The 18,069-nt window shown below is 44.2% G+C and overlaps 1 protein-coding gene across 2 annotated transcripts; it reads right to left on the minus strand.

The window, feature by feature from the left end:
* Positions 1-1,397: 1,397 nt before the first annotated feature.
* Positions 1,398-16,906, minus strand: LOC141730860 (sodium- and chloride-dependent neutral and basic amino acid transporter B(0+)-like). 2 transcript variants are annotated; one of them, XM_074551521.1, is made up of 14 exons: positions 16,610-16,906; positions 15,876-16,014; positions 13,982-14,113; positions 12,345-12,506; positions 10,853-10,988; positions 9,960-10,092; positions 8,008-8,148; positions 6,829-7,057; positions 6,619-6,744; positions 6,409-6,527; positions 5,130-5,229; positions 4,626-4,735; positions 3,469-3,636; positions 1,398-2,868 (listed from the first exon to the last, which is right to left on the minus strand). In XM_074551521.1, exons 1-14 carry the CDS (start codon positions 16,655-16,657, stop codon positions 2,719-2,721), a joined length of 1,893 nt encoding a protein of 630 aa, XP_074407622.1. In that variant the 5' UTR covers positions 16,658-16,906; the 3' UTR covers positions 1,398-2,718. The 2 variants fall into 2 exon arrangements, with proteins under 2 accessions (XP_074407622.1, XP_074407623.1); XM_074551522.1 differs by lacking the exon at positions 16,610-16,906 and adding an exon at positions 16,098-16,599 and having other exon boundaries at positions 6,619-7,057.
* Positions 16,907-18,069: the final 1,163 nt, after the last annotated feature.

Below are 18,069 nucleotides of genomic sequence, written 5' to 3' on the forward strand. Positions count from 1 at the left end.
CACATTGCCATCTGCCTTCCCAGCCTGTCCTGGGTGTACAATGTGGGTTTGCTTTTTGGGGTCTTACCTGGAGGTTCCTCTTCTGCCTTTGAAGTACTTCAATACTCAGCAAAGTAAAACTAAGAACCAAAATTCCTGGTGGTCATCTGCTTGTGTTTAATCATTCTGGCCACAGAACACCTGGGGAAATTCTGTCTGTCTTCATGTTGCTAGTATTTCACTAACATGTATGTGTAGCTACAAGCTGCCTTGCAAGAATCCAGGTTAGGTGGTAGAGGTGAACATGAGCTCTCTGCTTTCTTGAAAATGCCACAATTCATCTTTTAAAGGGAATTTCTTTACCTTACTTTGATTAACACTGGTGGAGGGGGATCTGCCATCATTGGTGCTTGGTGCTGGTTTCACTCTGTGGAACTCAGGCTGCCCATAGCAAAGCCAGTCATGGTTTCCATACTTTTTTAAATTACAGTAAGAAACTCTGCCAAGAAATTCTGCTTTCCTGATTGCTTGAAGGAAAATAATGAAAGTCTAGAACTCAAGAGATTGTGCAATACAGAGAGATGTCCAGATGAAACTGCACCCAAACTGTGTTGAATGTGAATCTGATTGTGTCTGGCAGAGGACACAGCAGAAAATTCAATGCATTTCTCTTGGCAACAATGTTCTTTTTCTTGTAAATGAGTTAAAAGTTTGCAGACATGAATCTTAGAGCTTGAAGTCTACCCAAGTGAGCCCTGTGTGCAGCAGCAGGGGTTTCTTGCAGGGCAGTAGATGGCTGGTACAAGCCTTCAGCATCTCCTTTGCAAAAAATTTCCTGAATTCTTTCTGAAGCTGTTTTGTCCAATGTCCTTCCCCACCACCTCATTGCTCTCACTCACTGCTTCACTAACTTCCCTCTCTTCCCCCAGTCTGTCCCTTCCCAGGTGAGAACTGCTGTCAGCTCCAGCAGCTGGAGCCTGCTCCCAGCCTCTCCAGGCTACTGACAGCCCTCTTTTCTGGCTGAACAATGATCTTAGAGCAGCTGGAGTGCAGGAAAAGGCTCCTCTTCACCAGCTTCTAGTACAGCCTCCAGTCCCACAGTCCTTTATATAAATTCCCATTTAATTACTTTCTGTACTTTCTGAGCCCACTCCAAAACAAGACCATTGCAACCTTCCTGGAGGTTGAATCTTTCCACTTCATGCTCTCAAAGGCTTAGGATCATAGCAGCTTTTGTGGCCACCAACTCCACACACAAAATTAAAAGTTTCTAGGTCCAAACGCATTAAAAACAGAAAATTACATTTTATTTGCCAGTTCCAGAATCATTAAAAACAGGGGGGAAATCACATTTGTTCATCATAAAGTGTTGATTTGTCACCAAAAATGGAAAAAAAAAAACCACAAAAAACTCCCCAAGTATAAAACATAAACCAAGGTATGCTGCTTGAGCAAGAAAGCCAGTATCGACACTCCTTCATGTCCAGAAAAAGTGACAAAGCCCTGAGAGGACGTGACAGTTGAACACTACTGCTTTGTTCCCAAGGAACCATTATCACAGTGAGAGGTCTTCTTCAGCACACCAAATGTATTCATTCTCTCCTCAGTCTTTTTTTCTCCCCTTTACCTGGATTCACTTGTATTACAAGTCAGTTTCTCTTCACCCAAACCCTTCCTGCCTATGTAGATGCTCAAGTCTGTGTTCCCAAATACATTACAAACTTCGTAACTTTTCATTAATTTCATTATTCCAGCAAATTTTGGATAAACAGCACTGCAAAGTAGTTGTAACCTTCACTTTAAGTTCTGCTTCTTTTGGCCCTACCATAACACTGCTTGAATGTTTTTTAAAAGCACTTTGGGTCTCCTTTGGAAGGGAAAACCCAAATCTGACTGAAAGAAGGAGAAAAAAACCTGATGGGTAAAGCATTGATGAAAATAGGAGAGCAGACAAACCAGAAATCAATGGTTACCCTTTCATTCTGCAGAGCCAGAGAATATGGAAACATGACATTTTTGAATTAAAGACAGATGAGGGGTGAGCACAAGGTATGAGAGAGAAGATAGCTCTTTAGGGATCCCAAGGGGAATGAGAAATAGAAGGCAGCCTGCTTTCACCATGTTTAAACCTTATTTCCTGCGATGGCAATTTTTGCCACTCAATATTTGTATTTGTTTAGACAACACACACACACACAGAGTATACACAACATCAAATCCTGAGCAGCCTCCCAGCTGGCTTACAGAGGAGCTTAGGGAGCAAGGCTTAGACAGAGAAGAATTATTCATGTTCCCTGAGCTCCAGTGCCCGGCAGCAGCACACCCGTTCCCCTCTGCTTACTGCACACCCCTGGGGTGGCAGAGCTGCATCTCAGGGCACGGGCACCCACACAGCACCTTTGGGCTCCAGCTGGGAGCACCAGAATGTCTTTACTCTCCCCCATACCCGTATCTGCAGTCCAGCTGGATACCAGCTGGATGGGGTTAATCATGCCCAGTCCAGCTGCCTGGGGAGCCTGCAATGGATTATCCTGCCCTCTCAACCTACACACCTAGTGAGATCTCAGTGCCTAATTGATGTGTTCCTCCCCAGAGACTAAAACAATTAAAAAAAATAATACAACTCGCTTTCATTGCAGGGCTGCTGATTTGCCTTTTTTTTTTTTTTTTTTGTAATATTGACAGACGAAAGCCACATGTATGTTCTCAAAAGCAGTCATCCAAACAGCCATCTCAAGGTCACTTGTCTGAGACGGCAGCGGGAGGGGGATTCTCGTCCTCCTTTTCCTCCTTTCTCGTGGGGTCTGCCATGTGGCTGTACCGCTCCCCTCGGTGACACTCCAGGTAGGGGCCCCAGTTTGCTGCAGGCCGGCAGCAGCTGACAAGGCGCTGCAAAGCAAAACCAACAGGCATTTAATGTCTTCCCTTAGTCCAGGCTGCTTCTAAAATTCAGTACAATTATAGCTCTAGGCACACACTGCAGCTCAACAAATGGCAAATCACCAAAGTTGTTTAAAATCGTTCCAAGTGTCTTTGGGGTTGGTGGGTGTTGGACACTGAGGTCAAGGAACAGGAAAAGCTGTGGCCAACACAACTGTTTGGGAAAGCTTGCCAAGAGCAGAATATCTCAGATGTGTCACTTGCTTCTGTGAGGAATGGGAGGCAAAACTCCAGAAAATTATATGGGGATAGAAAGCAATAGAAATTCTTCAGAGAATTTAAAGAAGCTGGAATAGCAACAGAACTGATGAAAATTCTCTCTCAAATGGTGTGTGTGCACTCCCAAAGAATTAGACTTGATCTTTTTATCAGAACACGGTAGGGAGATGCACCTTTGATGCAACTACCAGAGATAATGCTTTGGTCTAAAAGCCCATTTGAAAAACATGTCAAAGTAGTAAATGTGTTGGAGAAAACAGCACAGGTGGTCCTGATAATACCAAAGAAATTCAGACTTGAGGCTATATTAGTGGGGTTTTTTGCCCTTACCTCAAGAAGTGTTCCTTCAGCTCTATATAGTTTTACAATAGCAATAACAGGAATCCACATGATACTGAAGATGATCATGCACCAGCCAAGAATGTTTCCCCAGGCTGGGTATATTATTGAGCCATAAGTGGGATTTGAAAATGTCATCAAAGACCAGATCAAAACAGCCTAGAAAAAATGGCAAAAACAATAAGAGAAAAGCAGGTTTCCAACAACATTGAATTTGCACTGCTTCCAAGTTGGTTTAATAAAAAGAAGGGTTTTCTACAAGTTCTGCACAGTTCCCTCTTACTTCCTGAGTATGAGAACAGTTGTGCAGACTTTGGTGTTCAGTCATCACCAAGCAGCAAGACTGAAGGCCAGGACTGAAAAATGACACCAGTGCTGAGGTGCACTAAGTATATTTGTGTTTGAACACAACTTAATCTCTAGGTTTTCTTTAAATCTTATGTTGGGTAATATATGTATTGCTGGCTGAGCCCAGTACCCTTCTCTATATGTTTTTTGCGTTCCTGTATTCCATTATTTATAGGAACACAGGAAAGAACCTAAGATTAGAAATTGGCAAATATTGCTTCAGAAATTGGATCGTTTTAAGCAGCATTTTCTAGTCTGGGCAGATTACAGGTAAGGTACTGGCCAGAGTGACTTCCCACTGTTCCTGGATTGACAATGTTAATCAATTCTGTCATAGTAACATAATCCAACCATCTACACTCACAATTGGAAGTACAGGTTTAACAAAAACCAAACATTCAACGGGACATTTAAAGGTCTCAGTTAGACAGGAGAACAGCAGAACATCTGACCCAAAAATGGGATTTCCCTCAAAAGGTTTTCAAACCAATCTCAGTCTGAAATTAAGATAAGCCAGCTCCCAAGGCAGAGGATCTAGTTGCCCTGTGTTAGTCCTTGGGAGTGTAGACCCAGCTCTCTAGTTACTGATCTCAAGCCCCAGCCTCTCCTGGAGTGCATCAAAGGAGGAGGGAGTGTATCAGCAAGCAGATACAGCCCATAGTTCACTTCACTGGCACAGCTATGCCCCATCTTTATACACAGAGCCTGGGCAGTCAGTCCTGAATCTTCACAAAGCAACCTCTTCAATATTAAGTTATTAAATTCCGTCACACTAACACAACCCAGTCATGTGCACTCACTAGTAACAGCACAGGAGTGACGTAAAACCAGCACATTTTCCACCACAGCCAGAAATTATTGGTCTTCTTTCCAATCATCATTTCAATGTCTTCAATGAACCTTCTTCCTCCTGTTGGAAGACAATCATGGGACTCACTGTAAAGCAGGTACCTCCCTTGCACATGGGGTTACTCAAAAGTGATCAAAGAAAAGCAATAATCAAGGACAGTTTCTCCAGCTCTGCATTAAAGTTTTTTTTAATCCTATTATTATTCAGATGGTTAACTTATAATTTCTTTATTGTAACAATTAGTATTTTATACCCCTGGAGCTGCTCAAGGCCAGGCTGGATGAGCCTTTGAGAAACCTGGTCTATTGGAAGGTGTCCCTGCCCATGACAGGGACTGGAATCAGGATGATTTTCCAAGTTCCTTTCACCCCAAAATCATACTGTGACTCCATGATATACACTGCTCCTGGGATTGTTTGGTTTAATTAATATGTTTTCAATGCAAATAATTTACCGTAAATGTGGGAGATGCCGACTATCTCCAGGGAAGCTGAAATGAGGATTCCCCATCCAGCACAGAAGTGATCTATTAGGTTAACCCAGTAAACTCCTGCCTGCAGGACAAACATTAGAGGTTAAAATTTGAGTAGTAACATACAAATAAGATGCATTTGTTCAAGACAATTTAACTAATCATGACTATGAGTTTTTTAAGTTCACAGTTCTCCAGGTCAGCTACAGATTTGTGAATATTATTTTCTTTAAATCCTCTCTGTAAAGTTGAAAAGCACATCTAACAAAATACTATAGATGCTAAAAGCAAGATCTATGCATATATAGAGCATACATAAACAACTGAGAGCAGGATTTAAATTTGGAGCTTACAGGAATAAATTTGGGGCCAAAGGTTTTATACTGAACTACAGCAACGGCTATACCAGTTATCAGTTCTGGGAGGCTTCAATCCTCCTACATGCCTGACTTCTCCATGGGGTTAACCACAGCTTTGAACACCAGCATGCAATAGCAGAATCCCAGAGCAGGAAACAATCTCTGAGCCATTCCACACTCTTGTGATTGAGTCCCTTGCAAGCTTCCCCATCATCCTGTTTCATGACTTATGTACTTTGCTTGACGATACAAATGTCTACTCACCACAATTACCTCCTTCACATTTTCAATCTAATTGCTCACATAAATCTTTATTTCTAGATGGAGTAATAGCAGTGAACCTTTACACCCTTAAAAGCAATTGCCTCAAGAAATTTTACACAGTATACTTAAAATTCCTTTTCTGTATATCTATTTATATAACATGTTTTATACACATGCAGGAGAAGGAACCATGCAATCTACAAATGCTCATGAGCTAATGGGTTTTTAAGACATGGACAGGCCATTCCTTAATTCCTGTCCTCCTTGGTAGTGAGTTCTGAACAAAAAGATCCCATCAGCATTTATTAGCAGCACCCACTGTGCTGTGGACATGTTATATGTGTGTACTTGCGATTACACAAATAAATTCTGAACTGAGGAACCATAAATCAGGCTGATCATTCGCAGGCTCTGTAAAAGCCTTCTATTTAAAAGCCTATCTCAGTTTAATAATCACAGAAAACCTTCTTCTAGCTTTCCACGGGAATTGCTTGCTTGTGTGTTCAGGCACACTGTCAAAATTCAAGGGTCTCTAAGATTTATCCACAAAGAAAGCAACAGTTGTAAAGGGTATTTTGATTTGACTTCATCACTTGCAGCATAACTAAACTCACTACCAAAAAAACTCAATTTCTTACCTGAGTAACACAGACAAGCCCAAATAAAAACAATACTGCACACACCCCCACGGTTATAGGTCCTCTATATTTTTTTAACGCGGTGGGATTTATATCTTGAATGCTGGTTATAACTGTTTCTGCAAAGGAAGAAGAAGTGAGTTTGAACAGCAAAATTAAGAAAGGCAATGGTCACTTGAAAAGACATGAGTCACTTAAAACCCCACTTACCTATAAGGGCAAACTGGGAGTCAAGGCCCAAAAGCACAAGCATCATGAAAAACAGGATGGACCACAGAGTAGAAACTGGTAACTGAGTGAGAGCCTCTGGGTAGGCTACAAAGGCCAGATCAAACCCTGGAAAATAGTGGAGAGAAGGATGTTGTTGTCGTGCCTTGGCCAATGCAAGTCCCAATACCAACAGTGTGACCATCAGCCTACCTGAGTCGACCACCTCTGAGACAGGCCTCTGAGACACATGTGCCATGTGTCCCAAGATGGAGAATATTGCAAACCCAGCAAATACACTGGTGCCACAGTTGACCACACAAACTATAATGGCATCTGTGTAGCAGTTGTTGTGGAACCTGTTGTATGAAGACAAAGCAACAAGCCCGCCCCACCCCGTAGAAAGGGAGAAAAATATCTGGGTGGCTGCAGCTTTCCAAACCTGCCAAAAGAAAAAAGAACATGAGAATTGCTGTATTACTTATACTGTTTATCATAAACATTGAAGTCTGTCCACCATTGAAGCTCGAGGGTATTTTTTTCATTCAGCCTGTGTATCTAATTCTATTTTGTATGAATTTTAGGGAGGATAGAATATAACATGCTGGTGACCTTGCAGTCTCAATCACAAACACTATCTCTATCGTGTCTAAAGGTCACATCCCAAGCATGTTGACAAATACTTAAATCGTAGTGGGCTAACCCTGAAGAAATTATTAGATTTGTTCACATAGGTGAATTGCTGAGATATGAATCTTGGCACAGACACAACGAATAAGGACCACCAGGACTGGCTGCAGGAGTGAGAACTTCCATGTACCCTCCCACTTGTGTGACCCAAACAAACCACTCCTGCTTCTGACGTAGCCCCTCAGCTAGTGCCAAGTGCTCATATAAATACCACAAATAAATATCACACCTAATGGTTGCTTTTGATAAAACTGCAATAATATTGGCATAAGCCAGAACAAAGTTCTGGCATTCTTCGCATGAGGCGCCCTTCCTGGTCCACCTAATTACCCAAGGTAATTTCCCAGGCAAGGCATGGCCTGAATTTCAAACTCAGGGATCCCTTCAGCCTTATGATAAAGTCCCTTAAAATCATCAGCAAGAACTTTATCAGCAGATCCTGCTAACATTAAACTCCAGCATGGTCCCCAAGAACTGTTTAGAAGCAATAGCACAGTTCTCATCACTGGTGTGGTAGGGAGGGCAAAGGAGGTGACTGTCTTTCAAATTGAGAGTAGCTGCAATAGGGGCTTGGACTATTTACACAACCAGCTGCTGATACAAAACACAGGGCAAGACCTGAAGGACCTGACTGGATAAAAAAGAAGAAAGCCACATAACCAGGAAAGCGTGTCACACTTCTGGGGCTGAACTTCCTCTCACCTCTGCCTCCATCAGCTTGGTGATGTTGGACTCTCTCCCAATGTAGTACTGGACGCCATCCAAAGCACCTTCCAGGGTGGCACCTCGCACCAACAGGATGAACAGGATGACATATGGGAAGAGTGCAGTAAAGTAGACAACCTGCAGAAAGATGGGCAGGGACACACATTAGGTGTGAGGGGATCCACAGACCTTCATGCAGGAAGACTGGACAGGCTTTAGGCAAAGGTCTGCTGGTGCAAAAGAGAAACAGGCAACCAGAGAAATGAACACATGCCAACCACCAAACCATCTGGCTTAGCCGGTTCTGGAGATGCATTCCAGAAGAAGCAGATGGCCCAAGCCACATATCCACTTTTGAGAGCGCACTTGACCAGTTTCAGAAATGCATTTCTCTGGCATGATTTACTGCTGGAGGTCTGGATTCAACTAGGGCAGACATCTCTTGCTAGGCAGTGCTTCTAGCAAGTGCAAGCTGAAAGCCAGGAAAAACTAGGCGACCAAGGGGGTATTATCTCCTGATGAGCTCTCTGCTATTCCCCCCGACCATCCCTCAAAAAAAAGCCAAAACAAAAAATTTTTTTTAAACTCACTGCTCTGGAAGCTTTCTTTGCTGGAGCAAGGACTTTTAGGTTCTCTCAGACACAGTTCTATTCTGTTGTACTAGCACAATGGGACCAAGGCCAGCAGTACAGTTATTATCACACAGGCTACGTTCAATAATACTCTCGTTTCTTGAGTCTTAGCTTCAGTGTTATTCAGACAGGGAATTGACCCAGGACTGCTGCCTCCACCAAGCCAGAGCATTGTGCCATTGTGTGGTGAGTCTGACATTTCCAAAGACTTCCTTCATGCTTGCCTAGCACAATTCTCTCTGCCTTTCATCTGTCTTGCTCCTGCCCAGCTAGATTCTTCCAAGTCTCATCTTACTCTCCAAAGAAAATTGTCTTGGTGCCAGAAAAAAAATGACAACACCAAGGGCAACTGCCAGAAACCCAAAGAACATGAGATTAAGAAGAGTCATGCAGCCAAATAATTGGGAAAGAACAGATATTACACCCCAAAGCACTGAAACAAGGACAGAAAGATCCAAATAGAAATCGAAACAGGAGTAGACTGCATACTGAGTGGAGGAAAGGATGCAGCAAGGAACCAAAGAAAGGCACAATGACAGAAGGAAAATGGGGAAAAAAATCTGTGCAGAGAAGGTGAACAAAAGAGCAAAGGCAACTGAGACTGAAGATGTAAATGATGGAGATGCAACACCAAGGTGAGAAAAGAGTATGAGGAGGAAGAAACCAAACCAAGAAAAGGGTCTTGGTGAGAAAGGATGAAATTCAGCCTGCCTGAAGTCAGCCTGGCCCAAAAAAACCTCCAGAAAACCATGCTGCAGCTTGTGGAAATGGGAGCTCAGCAGAGACAGATTCTGAAAACAAGCATCTAAGTACCTTGTCCCTACAACTAATTTCAACTCTTGGGAACAAACAACATTTCACAATCTGCCAGAAACCTGCACACACACACACACCTGTTCACAGCACCTGACCTGGATGGTCCAACCATCTCAGCCAGACTGGAAGCACAAAATAATCACCGGGTGCTCCCAGGGCGTGTGCCCGTGTGTGCCATCACACACACGCTTCCATCACACAGCCCAGGCAACAGCTAAAACTCAGCTGGAATCACCGGCACAACGGCAAGATTCCAAAATACAGGGCAGCCCAGTGGAGTGGAGGCCCAGGAGTGAAGTAATAGCTGTGTAATCAGCACCTTACTCATATTTTATGTAACAGTTATGAAGCCGAGGAGCAGAAGGGAAGACAAATGCTGAGCCCAGCAGAGGCGGGTGTGTTAGGACTGCATCCTGCCTTGTGCTAAACTTCCCTGGCTCCAACTGACATTGGGAGGGCAGAATCAGGCCAAAAGTCATCTCCTTGGTCTTCCTAACATACCTTTCCAGAGGATTTGATTCCTTTATACAGGGCACCTGCAACAATGATCCAGGCGAGGAGGAGGCAGAGAGCCAGGTACCAGACGACCCTGCCGGTCTCTTCCAGCCCACTCGAGCGCTGCAGAGCCACTTTGCTGAAAGCACACGATGCTCCCGTCAGGAGGGGATGGCAACAGCACACAAACCTCACACATTCCTCTTCAGCTACTTCTCCAGAAAAAATGAGCTGCTGTGTGAGGCTATTACAACACTCTGCAGCCTCTTCCAAGAGCGTGCAGTTGGAATTGCATGATTGGCAATGAGAAGCTGTATATGTACGTAACTACAATTTTTCCTTCTTTTCGAAGCCTACCAGCTCTCACCTCTCCATACATCTCCTGTAAGACCCACCTAAGATATTCTGTGTTAATCATGAAATTCTGACAGGAAAAGAAGAGCCCAAAAGAATCCGTTTCCAGGAACCCAGTGAACACAAGGCAAATTGAGACCGTGCAGCAATAAAGAAATGGCAATTTTACAACAGGCACAGATTCCGAATAAGGTGAATATATTTTACACAGTAACTCCTGAGAAAAAGAAAAGTATATGCTATGTGTAAAGATGCCAAGTAGTGCCTACCAGGACTCCAGAGAAGAGGACTTCTAGAAATGGCAGCATTTTCCAATTGCTTAAAGGTTGACTCACTTGCTTCTCTTTCTATACATAATTTCTCTTAAAAAAGCCAAACTTATCAATTAAATTTTAAGTCCCCTCTCTAGTGATTTGCATGCCCATGTCCCTTGACTAGATTTTTTCTGGACTGCAAGATAAGACAAAAATTAAAGGTACATCCAAAACCACAATGCATAAAAAGGTATTTATTTTTTCAGTAATTTCTTTAAAGTATTTACTTACTTCCAGTATTGCTCGGTAGGAAATTGCACTGGTTTGTAGGTTATGGTGCCTTCTATACACGTGAGATTGTTGTCCGTGACGAAGGTGTAGTTTGCACGAATGACATTCCCATTGAAGGTTGTGTTGCAGTCATTTACTGAAATCAAGAAAAAGGAATCATTAATACTGGGATGACTCTTATTTAAAAAATCACACCGATTTAAAAATCAGACAGCAAATGTGTTTCCTAAGCAATTACAGCTTCAGTTTGCCTGCTAACAAGATTTGGAAACAAACCTGAAATGTCACTTGCAGCTGTGATTTCGCTACTTGACTGTAAATCAAAACACCAAGAATCTGGTGTGCTCACCACGTTTTACTTATCCTCAAGAATACTTACAAAAATCAAATCTGAGCATAGTTAAAATTGCAGCCTTGGTTACTCTATGAAAACCTTTGTCCCAAACCAAGGTAACACATGGATCATCTGGTATCTGATTTCATCTGATTGCGGCAGAGGGCTTGTTAGAACACTTTACATATTTTCCTTGGAGCAGAGTTGGAGGAATGGAAACTGGGGTTGGGAATCTTTTGCCAGAACATACAATAAAAAACACTTCATCAGCAAACACATCAGCATTTACTGGAAATTCTTGTTGAAGCCTATTTCAGGACAGCTTCCTCAGTTCAGGTCAGATTTGTGTTCCCTCAACACTTACAAATTAGGTGCTGAAATCTTTTTTGTTTTGCCAATAAATAATCACCAACTTTTTGTTACATAAGGCCTCAGAAGATATTTTCAGATATATGGCTGAGATATATTTACATTAATACTGTAAACAATATAATCCATCCTGATCTTGTCCTTGTTATTTTAATAATCACTGGTTACCAGGCAAGAACATTTCCAGCTGCTAACTGGTAATTACCTCACCAACTTCACCTTTTGCCTTAAACTGCTCTGATACAGAAACTGGTGAGGTAAGTGCTTAGGCCCTACCTCTGCAGTGAAACACAAGAACAACGGTGTGGAGATACATTCTAAAGAGTTAATGAAGAGTGAAAGCAGCGCCTCAGTGGTGCTCAGGATTACCATAGCCACAGGGGACGAAAGGAGTAATGAAAAGACCTCGATAAAAACTACTGCACTAGGTTGTCTCATGGAAGGGGTGTTTTTGCCACAAAGCCTGATGAAATGGGAATGCAGTATTTCAAGCAATTGGAAATGTATGTACTAGAAAAAAGCTGAGGTTTAAAAGGAAACAGAAGGGATTCAACAAAGTGATTTCAGCCCAGTTCTCTGTAGATTTCCCAAGCATCCAGAACCGGTGGCAAAGAAGTGGATAAGCATCACTCCTCTGTGTTCAGATACAAAACTCCAGGAAGGACTTTTGAAGCCATGGGTAGCTGTCTCGATCCTCTACTTTCACCCAGAAAACAGTTACCAAACAATTACCAAATATAACAATTACCAAAACCAATAATATTCGACTCTGTCTGGTAAGTATGGTACCTTTTTGTGTCTTGCTGCAGAGTTCATCTGCCCAGGAAAAGCAATCTGACCATGGCAGCACTTTTTGAAATGAGGCAAAGAAATAGAAGAGTGCATAAGCAATGATAACATTGTAGTAGATAGTCACAAATGCTGTGAGGATGACCATTGTGATGCCCACACCTAGGAAAGAGAAACACAAAATATCTTAACCATCTCAAACTCGGGTTGCAAAGCCCCTCCTCCCACCAAAACAAATAGCCTTCACTTGACTTTTAAAAGGCAACTTGGGAAGAAGTTCAAGTTGGTTTTTGTTTGGTTTTAAAATATTTTTTAACAGCAAACAAACAGTGACATTTCAAACCCATTAAATGATGGATATGATCCAGACTGACCATCTCAAACATGCTTTTGAAACACAATTTGAATCAGGCCCATAGAAGAATGGACTATTTACAAAGTCTAAAGGAGAAATTCAGTATTTTGTTCTCTCCCCATTCAGAGGGAAATTTACTAAAACAAACTCTACTAGGACTGCCCAAGCCCTTTTAAAGATTCCACTGTAATGAATGCTTTAAACTACAGTAAATCTTCTCAATATTACTGTCCGCCCCCTTGTTAAAATCAGTTTTGTTCTGTGAGTTTGGAAAAGCCTGACAAACAGTACCAGTCACCTTAGAAACTATTATTAAGTTTCTGTCTTTACAGATATATAAAATATATGCTGGGTTTAAAACCTTTTGCTTTAAGATAGACAGACTGCTTTCATCAAAGTTTCTTGTGCTGCAGAACAGAGACTGGCAAAAAGAGTAAATATTGGGGCAACCAGTTTCTGTCGGTGACAAGCAAATTCTTCTTGTATCCGAAGGAAACTTCTCCTACGTTAACTCCTCTGGCAGATGAAGACAAACAAAACCATTGCAGAGTCCTTTACACCCTTGGTACAGGACCAGGATGGACAGGCATGAGTAAAGCGCATGGTTAATTGTTTCCAAACAAATCTCCCTTTGAGAGTGCTTGAAATACAAACCATCACCACAAACTTAAACTACCACTACAGCATGCAACGATTTCTCTTATCTCAAGAGGCACCCCACTTTACAAAGCCAGAGTCTAGGCTATTTTATCTCACCAGCAGATGACTCCCAAGGCAGCTGCTCGGTGATTGTGCACAAGATTGCACAGAGCACCCAGACCCGCGTGCCTGTGCCCACACTGGCAGCCAAATACAGAATTAACCCATCCAACACACAATTGCCTCACAAGCTACACTGGACGTGAAGCATAAAAAAAACCAGTGATAAAGTCAATTTCTAAAGTTTACTTTCAATATGTTGCACACATTACACAAGTTGTTTTACTTGAGTTTTTCCCTCACACAGCAAAACAGAGATATTTCCCTCTGCCTGGACAGCTGGAGTGAGAGTGATCTGCTGCTGAGCACAAGAATCTCTGACAAAAACTTTCATAACCAAGAGCCTTTCTGGGGGAATCTTTACTCAGCATCTGTTTATTAACTGAATAATGAGGAAGTATATACCTGGGTACAGAACACTGGTAACACGGATATCAGTGTCTCACAATTAGTAACTTCATTAAGAAATCATTAATTCACAACAGTTTATTATTAGAATAAAAGGAAAGATAAGAAAACTAACCTTGAAACAATGGTAACATTCTCCAGATTAAAATTGGCCCTTGACTGGCAAACTGCCCCAAGGAACATTCCATGAAAAATAAGGGCAAGCCAGCTAACGCCAGCATGAAGGTGTAGGGAATTAGAAAAGCACCTGAGAGGAGATAAAAAATGGGGGGAAAAGCACAATCACACACACACAGAGAAAACAATGCATCTTTCAGCATTCACCACAGTTTTATCACATTTTACACTCCTCCTTTCTCCCCTGCTCCCCACTGGACGCACTTATTTTTGAAATCGAGAGATTTGTTTCTAAGTCCTGTTTTCTATAAGACTAAGTAGTACCTGCAATGAATGTCAGAACTGATTTTAAAAGAATGACTTCTCTTATAAGAAAGTAAATTCATTTTATAAAAAACTATTGAGGATGTGCTCTAATACAAGTAAGAATGCTGCTTAACTGTAGTGCACCTTGTCCACTTTCTATTTAATCCTCCAACTTTTAATTTAAAGAGGAACAGAACCATTCCTGTGTGTGCTCAGCTGTGTTTTGCAACTGCCCTGTTAAGCAGGTACTGGACATCAAAGCATGAAGATTATTTTCTATGGTTGGCTGAGTCCTGTGTCAAACATCATCTCAGGATGGCTCTTGTTCAAGTCCATTTAATAGTGCATGTTAACCTGATATCAGTGAGCGCCTTGTTCTGTGAAAGGGACTGGCACTTCTTTGTGTGTGCACAGAAGACAGGGAAAGCGAGAGCACGAGTTTCATAAACACAACACGATATCCCTGCAGGAATCTGTCCTCATCACTCTCAGTGAATTTAAAGCAATCAAGGACCCAGTTCTGCAAGGAACTGCAAATACCTGATGTAATTTCAGGAAGTAAATTGTCCCACAGAATTAACTGGATTACTCCTCTGTTTCAAAACAAGGATGTAACAGTTGTCTTTATCAATCATGGGCAAAGGGGCACAGAAAAGGATGCAAGCAACAGCACCAATATGCCTTTAAATGCAAAGTCTCTGCTGCAGCAGATGAAAAAAAAGATCTAGTCCAAGGGCTGACATCACAACTTACTTGGTTTTCACTATTTTCTTCAGTGTAATTTCAGGAAGTAAATTGATGCAAACCAACCCATGTCACTCCAATAAAAACTCCATACTGGGAATGCCTCCTTATATTGCATGTGCAGCTGTGTGGGCTGTACTGCCTTTACAGCCCAGAATTTTACTTCCACAAGAGTTAGGCAGAGCAAACAGGTACATATAAGTAAGTTCTCGGCAGTTACTATTTAGGCACTCTTTAATTACCAGGGGTCGCCTGGCAAGTAGATAAAGCTCTGGAATACAAGCCAAGGAAGCCAGTGCCTCTGCGTGGCTTTGCCACTACTTCATTTTGTAAGCAGGTAGAAGCTCTCCCTGTCTCACACTTCCCAAGTGTTTGATCTGGGTAATTATTGAGCTAATTATTCCAGCTTAGAGTGTTTGCATGGAAAAACAAAGGTGCAGAGGGGATTCCACTGTTCTCTATAAACACACCAGGTATGGTATCTAACATAAACTTACCAGAGGGTAAGCACTGGGGAGGGAGAGCAGCTATTTAGACAAGTAGAGGATATTGGCACATGGACAAAAAGGTACACGTTGTTTATGAGTAATTCAGAAGATGGTATTCTCAGGTAGAAATTTGCAACTCAAACTAAATACTATTTCCCTTCTCAGCTGGTACCAAAAAAGCACATAGGTGCCTCTTAGTGCCCTTTCCCATGAGCAGGCTCTATCCCAGTTCCCAGGGTGGTAGAGCTCACATCCAGCTTTAACAGAACATGCCCAGCCTCAGAGCTTGCTCTGCTCTCTCCTGGGGATAGCAAGGTGTGCCCCCCCTGTGACCCTGCCGTTCAGCACAGGTACCTCCTCCATTCTGGTAGGCGAGGTAGGGAAAGCGCCAGACGTTGCCCAGGCCCACGGCATAGCCCACCATGGACAGCAGGTATTCGGCTTTGTTTGTCCAGTTGCCACGGTCCACATTCTCATCGGTGCATCTGACGTCCTTTGGAGAGAAGAGGGAAGTCTTGTGATACCCACCAGGCAAGAAGGGCAATCATATCATCATTTCTCTGTCCAGAGACGTACCTTGTCAGGATCAGCAGAGTCATTTTTTTGGGTACCAGTCCAGTTGGCCTCTGGCAGGACAGCACAGACCTGTGAGAGAGGGTCCCCCCAGAGAGCCCAAACACCTCCACAATTTTGCCTTACTCCTTTGTGCTATTGGCTGCAGGAGACTACTCTATTCTGCCCCTACAGATGCCCCCATACTTGTTCAGATGTTCACATCAGCACATACCTGTATGCTCACTTTAAAAAACACCTGTCCTAGCGCCTTGTACATCTGTCAAGGAGCTCATCCCATTTGACCTTCCGCTCCCTGTTTGGATCTCGCCTGCCCAGACAACTTCATACCTGTCCTCAGCTGCCGACGTACCTGTGCCCTGCTTGCCCGAGCGCCGCTACGCCCACCTGGGCACCTCCACAACCCACCTGCCCAGGTGCACCCACACTCGCCTACATTCTCGCACACCTGCCCAGGTGCCTCGGCACCCCACCTGCCCGGGAGCCTCCGGCCAGCCCGCCCCCCGCCGCCTCACCTTCTTCTTCCCGCAGGACAGAAAGCCGGGCAGGCTGAGCATCCCCATCTCTGCCGCCGCTGCGCTCTGCCCGCGCCGCCCGCCGCTTTATCGGGCCGGCAGCCGCCCGCCCCTCGCTGCCCTGCCGGGAACCGCGGCCCCTGCGCTGCCCCGGGGCCCGGGCGGGGCCGCCTCCCGCCCCCGGGGCAGCCCCTCGCAGCCCGGGCCCGCTGACCCTCCTCCGGCCCCGCGCCCGCTTCCTCGGGAACACCCACCTGCCTCAAACACCTTGCACGGTCACCTGCCCACTTCCCCTCCTAAATACCGCCTGCCCTCCGCACGCCCTCGCTCCTCGCCTTAGCCCGACCCACTTCCCTGCCGCCAACCTGCCAGGGCTCGCTCCCCCACTCTGGGCTCTTCAGCTCCTCTGCTTGCACCCCTGCCTGGCCGCCTCTCTGTCACACACCTTCACTTCTAGCATGTCTCCCCACTCCTTCCCCTCTTCCTGCTCTTCCAACACCTACCCACACACTCTCCTTCTTGTTTTCTACCTCAGGTCTGCCAATTCCCCATCAAACACTGACTCTCGCCTGATCAGCCCACTCCGCTGCTCCCTGTGCCTGCTCCCCACGGAGGCCCTGCCTGTCGGCCTCACCTTCTCCCACTGCCCTGGTGGCCTCTTGGCGGTCCTGCTTCCGCAACAAGGAGCTTACGTTCCCCGGTAATTTTTGCATCTTAACACAACTTTCAGGTACGGACACAGAAAGGGCAAGTCAGGAGAGTTGTCATGTCCAGTGGAGGAACTTGAGCAGAATGACCGGGCAACCACCAACACAACCCATCTGCCCTGTTCCAACCAGGAACGTGGCTGTGACATGTCACCCTCTATGGGAAGGGATGTCATAGTGACCTTCCCCAGGCATTCCATAACAGCCAAGGACACTGCTCAAAGTCCACACTGTGTACAGACATGAGAAGACACAGATTGTCGGGTTGCTTAATTGCTCTCCCCTATTTATAAATGGTCTTTTCCATGGCTCTTTCAGATCCACACCTTGACAAATACCTTTTCTCTCCAAATTAGTGGGGACTTTTTATTTAGCAAAGTGCTACCCAGTGTGTCTCAGCATGCCAGGCAGCAGCACAGCCGTTCCCCGCTGCTTACTGCACACCCCTGGGGTGGCAAAGCTGCACCTCAGGGCACGGGCACCCACACAGCACCTTTGGGCTCCAGCTGGGAGCACCAGAATGTCTTTACTTTCCCCCACACCCATCTGCAGTCCAGCTGGATACCAGCTGGATGGGGTTAATCATGCCCAGTCCAGCATGTATCTGGGCATGATTAACCCCATCCAGCCTGGGGAGCCTGCAATGGATTATCCTGCCCTCTCAACCTACACACCTAGTGAGATCTCAGTGCCTAATTGATGTGTTCCTCCCCAAAGACTAAAACAATAAAAATAAATAATACAACTCGCTTT

This window comes from Zonotrichia albicollis, chromosome 14, assembly GCF_047830755.1.
Source record: "Zonotrichia albicollis isolate bZonAlb1 chromosome 14, bZonAlb1.hap1, whole genome shotgun sequence".
Classification (NCBI taxonomy): domain Eukaryota; kingdom Metazoa; phylum Chordata; class Aves; order Passeriformes; family Passerellidae; genus Zonotrichia; species Zonotrichia albicollis.

Coding starts and splice junctions, on each gene's coding strand:
- LOC141730860 (XM_074551521.1), bottom strand. CDS start 16,657: ATGGGGATGCTCAGCCTGCCCGGCTTTCTGTCCTGCGGGAAGAAGAAG. Junction 12,507..13,981: donor AATGTTACCATTGTTTCAAG/GTTAGTTTTCTT, acceptor TCTCTTTCCTAG/GTGTGGGCATCACAATGGTC. Junction 4,736..5,129: donor CGGCATCTCCCACATTTACG/GTAAATTATTTG, acceptor GTCTTCCAACAG/GAGGAAGAAGGTTCATTGAA.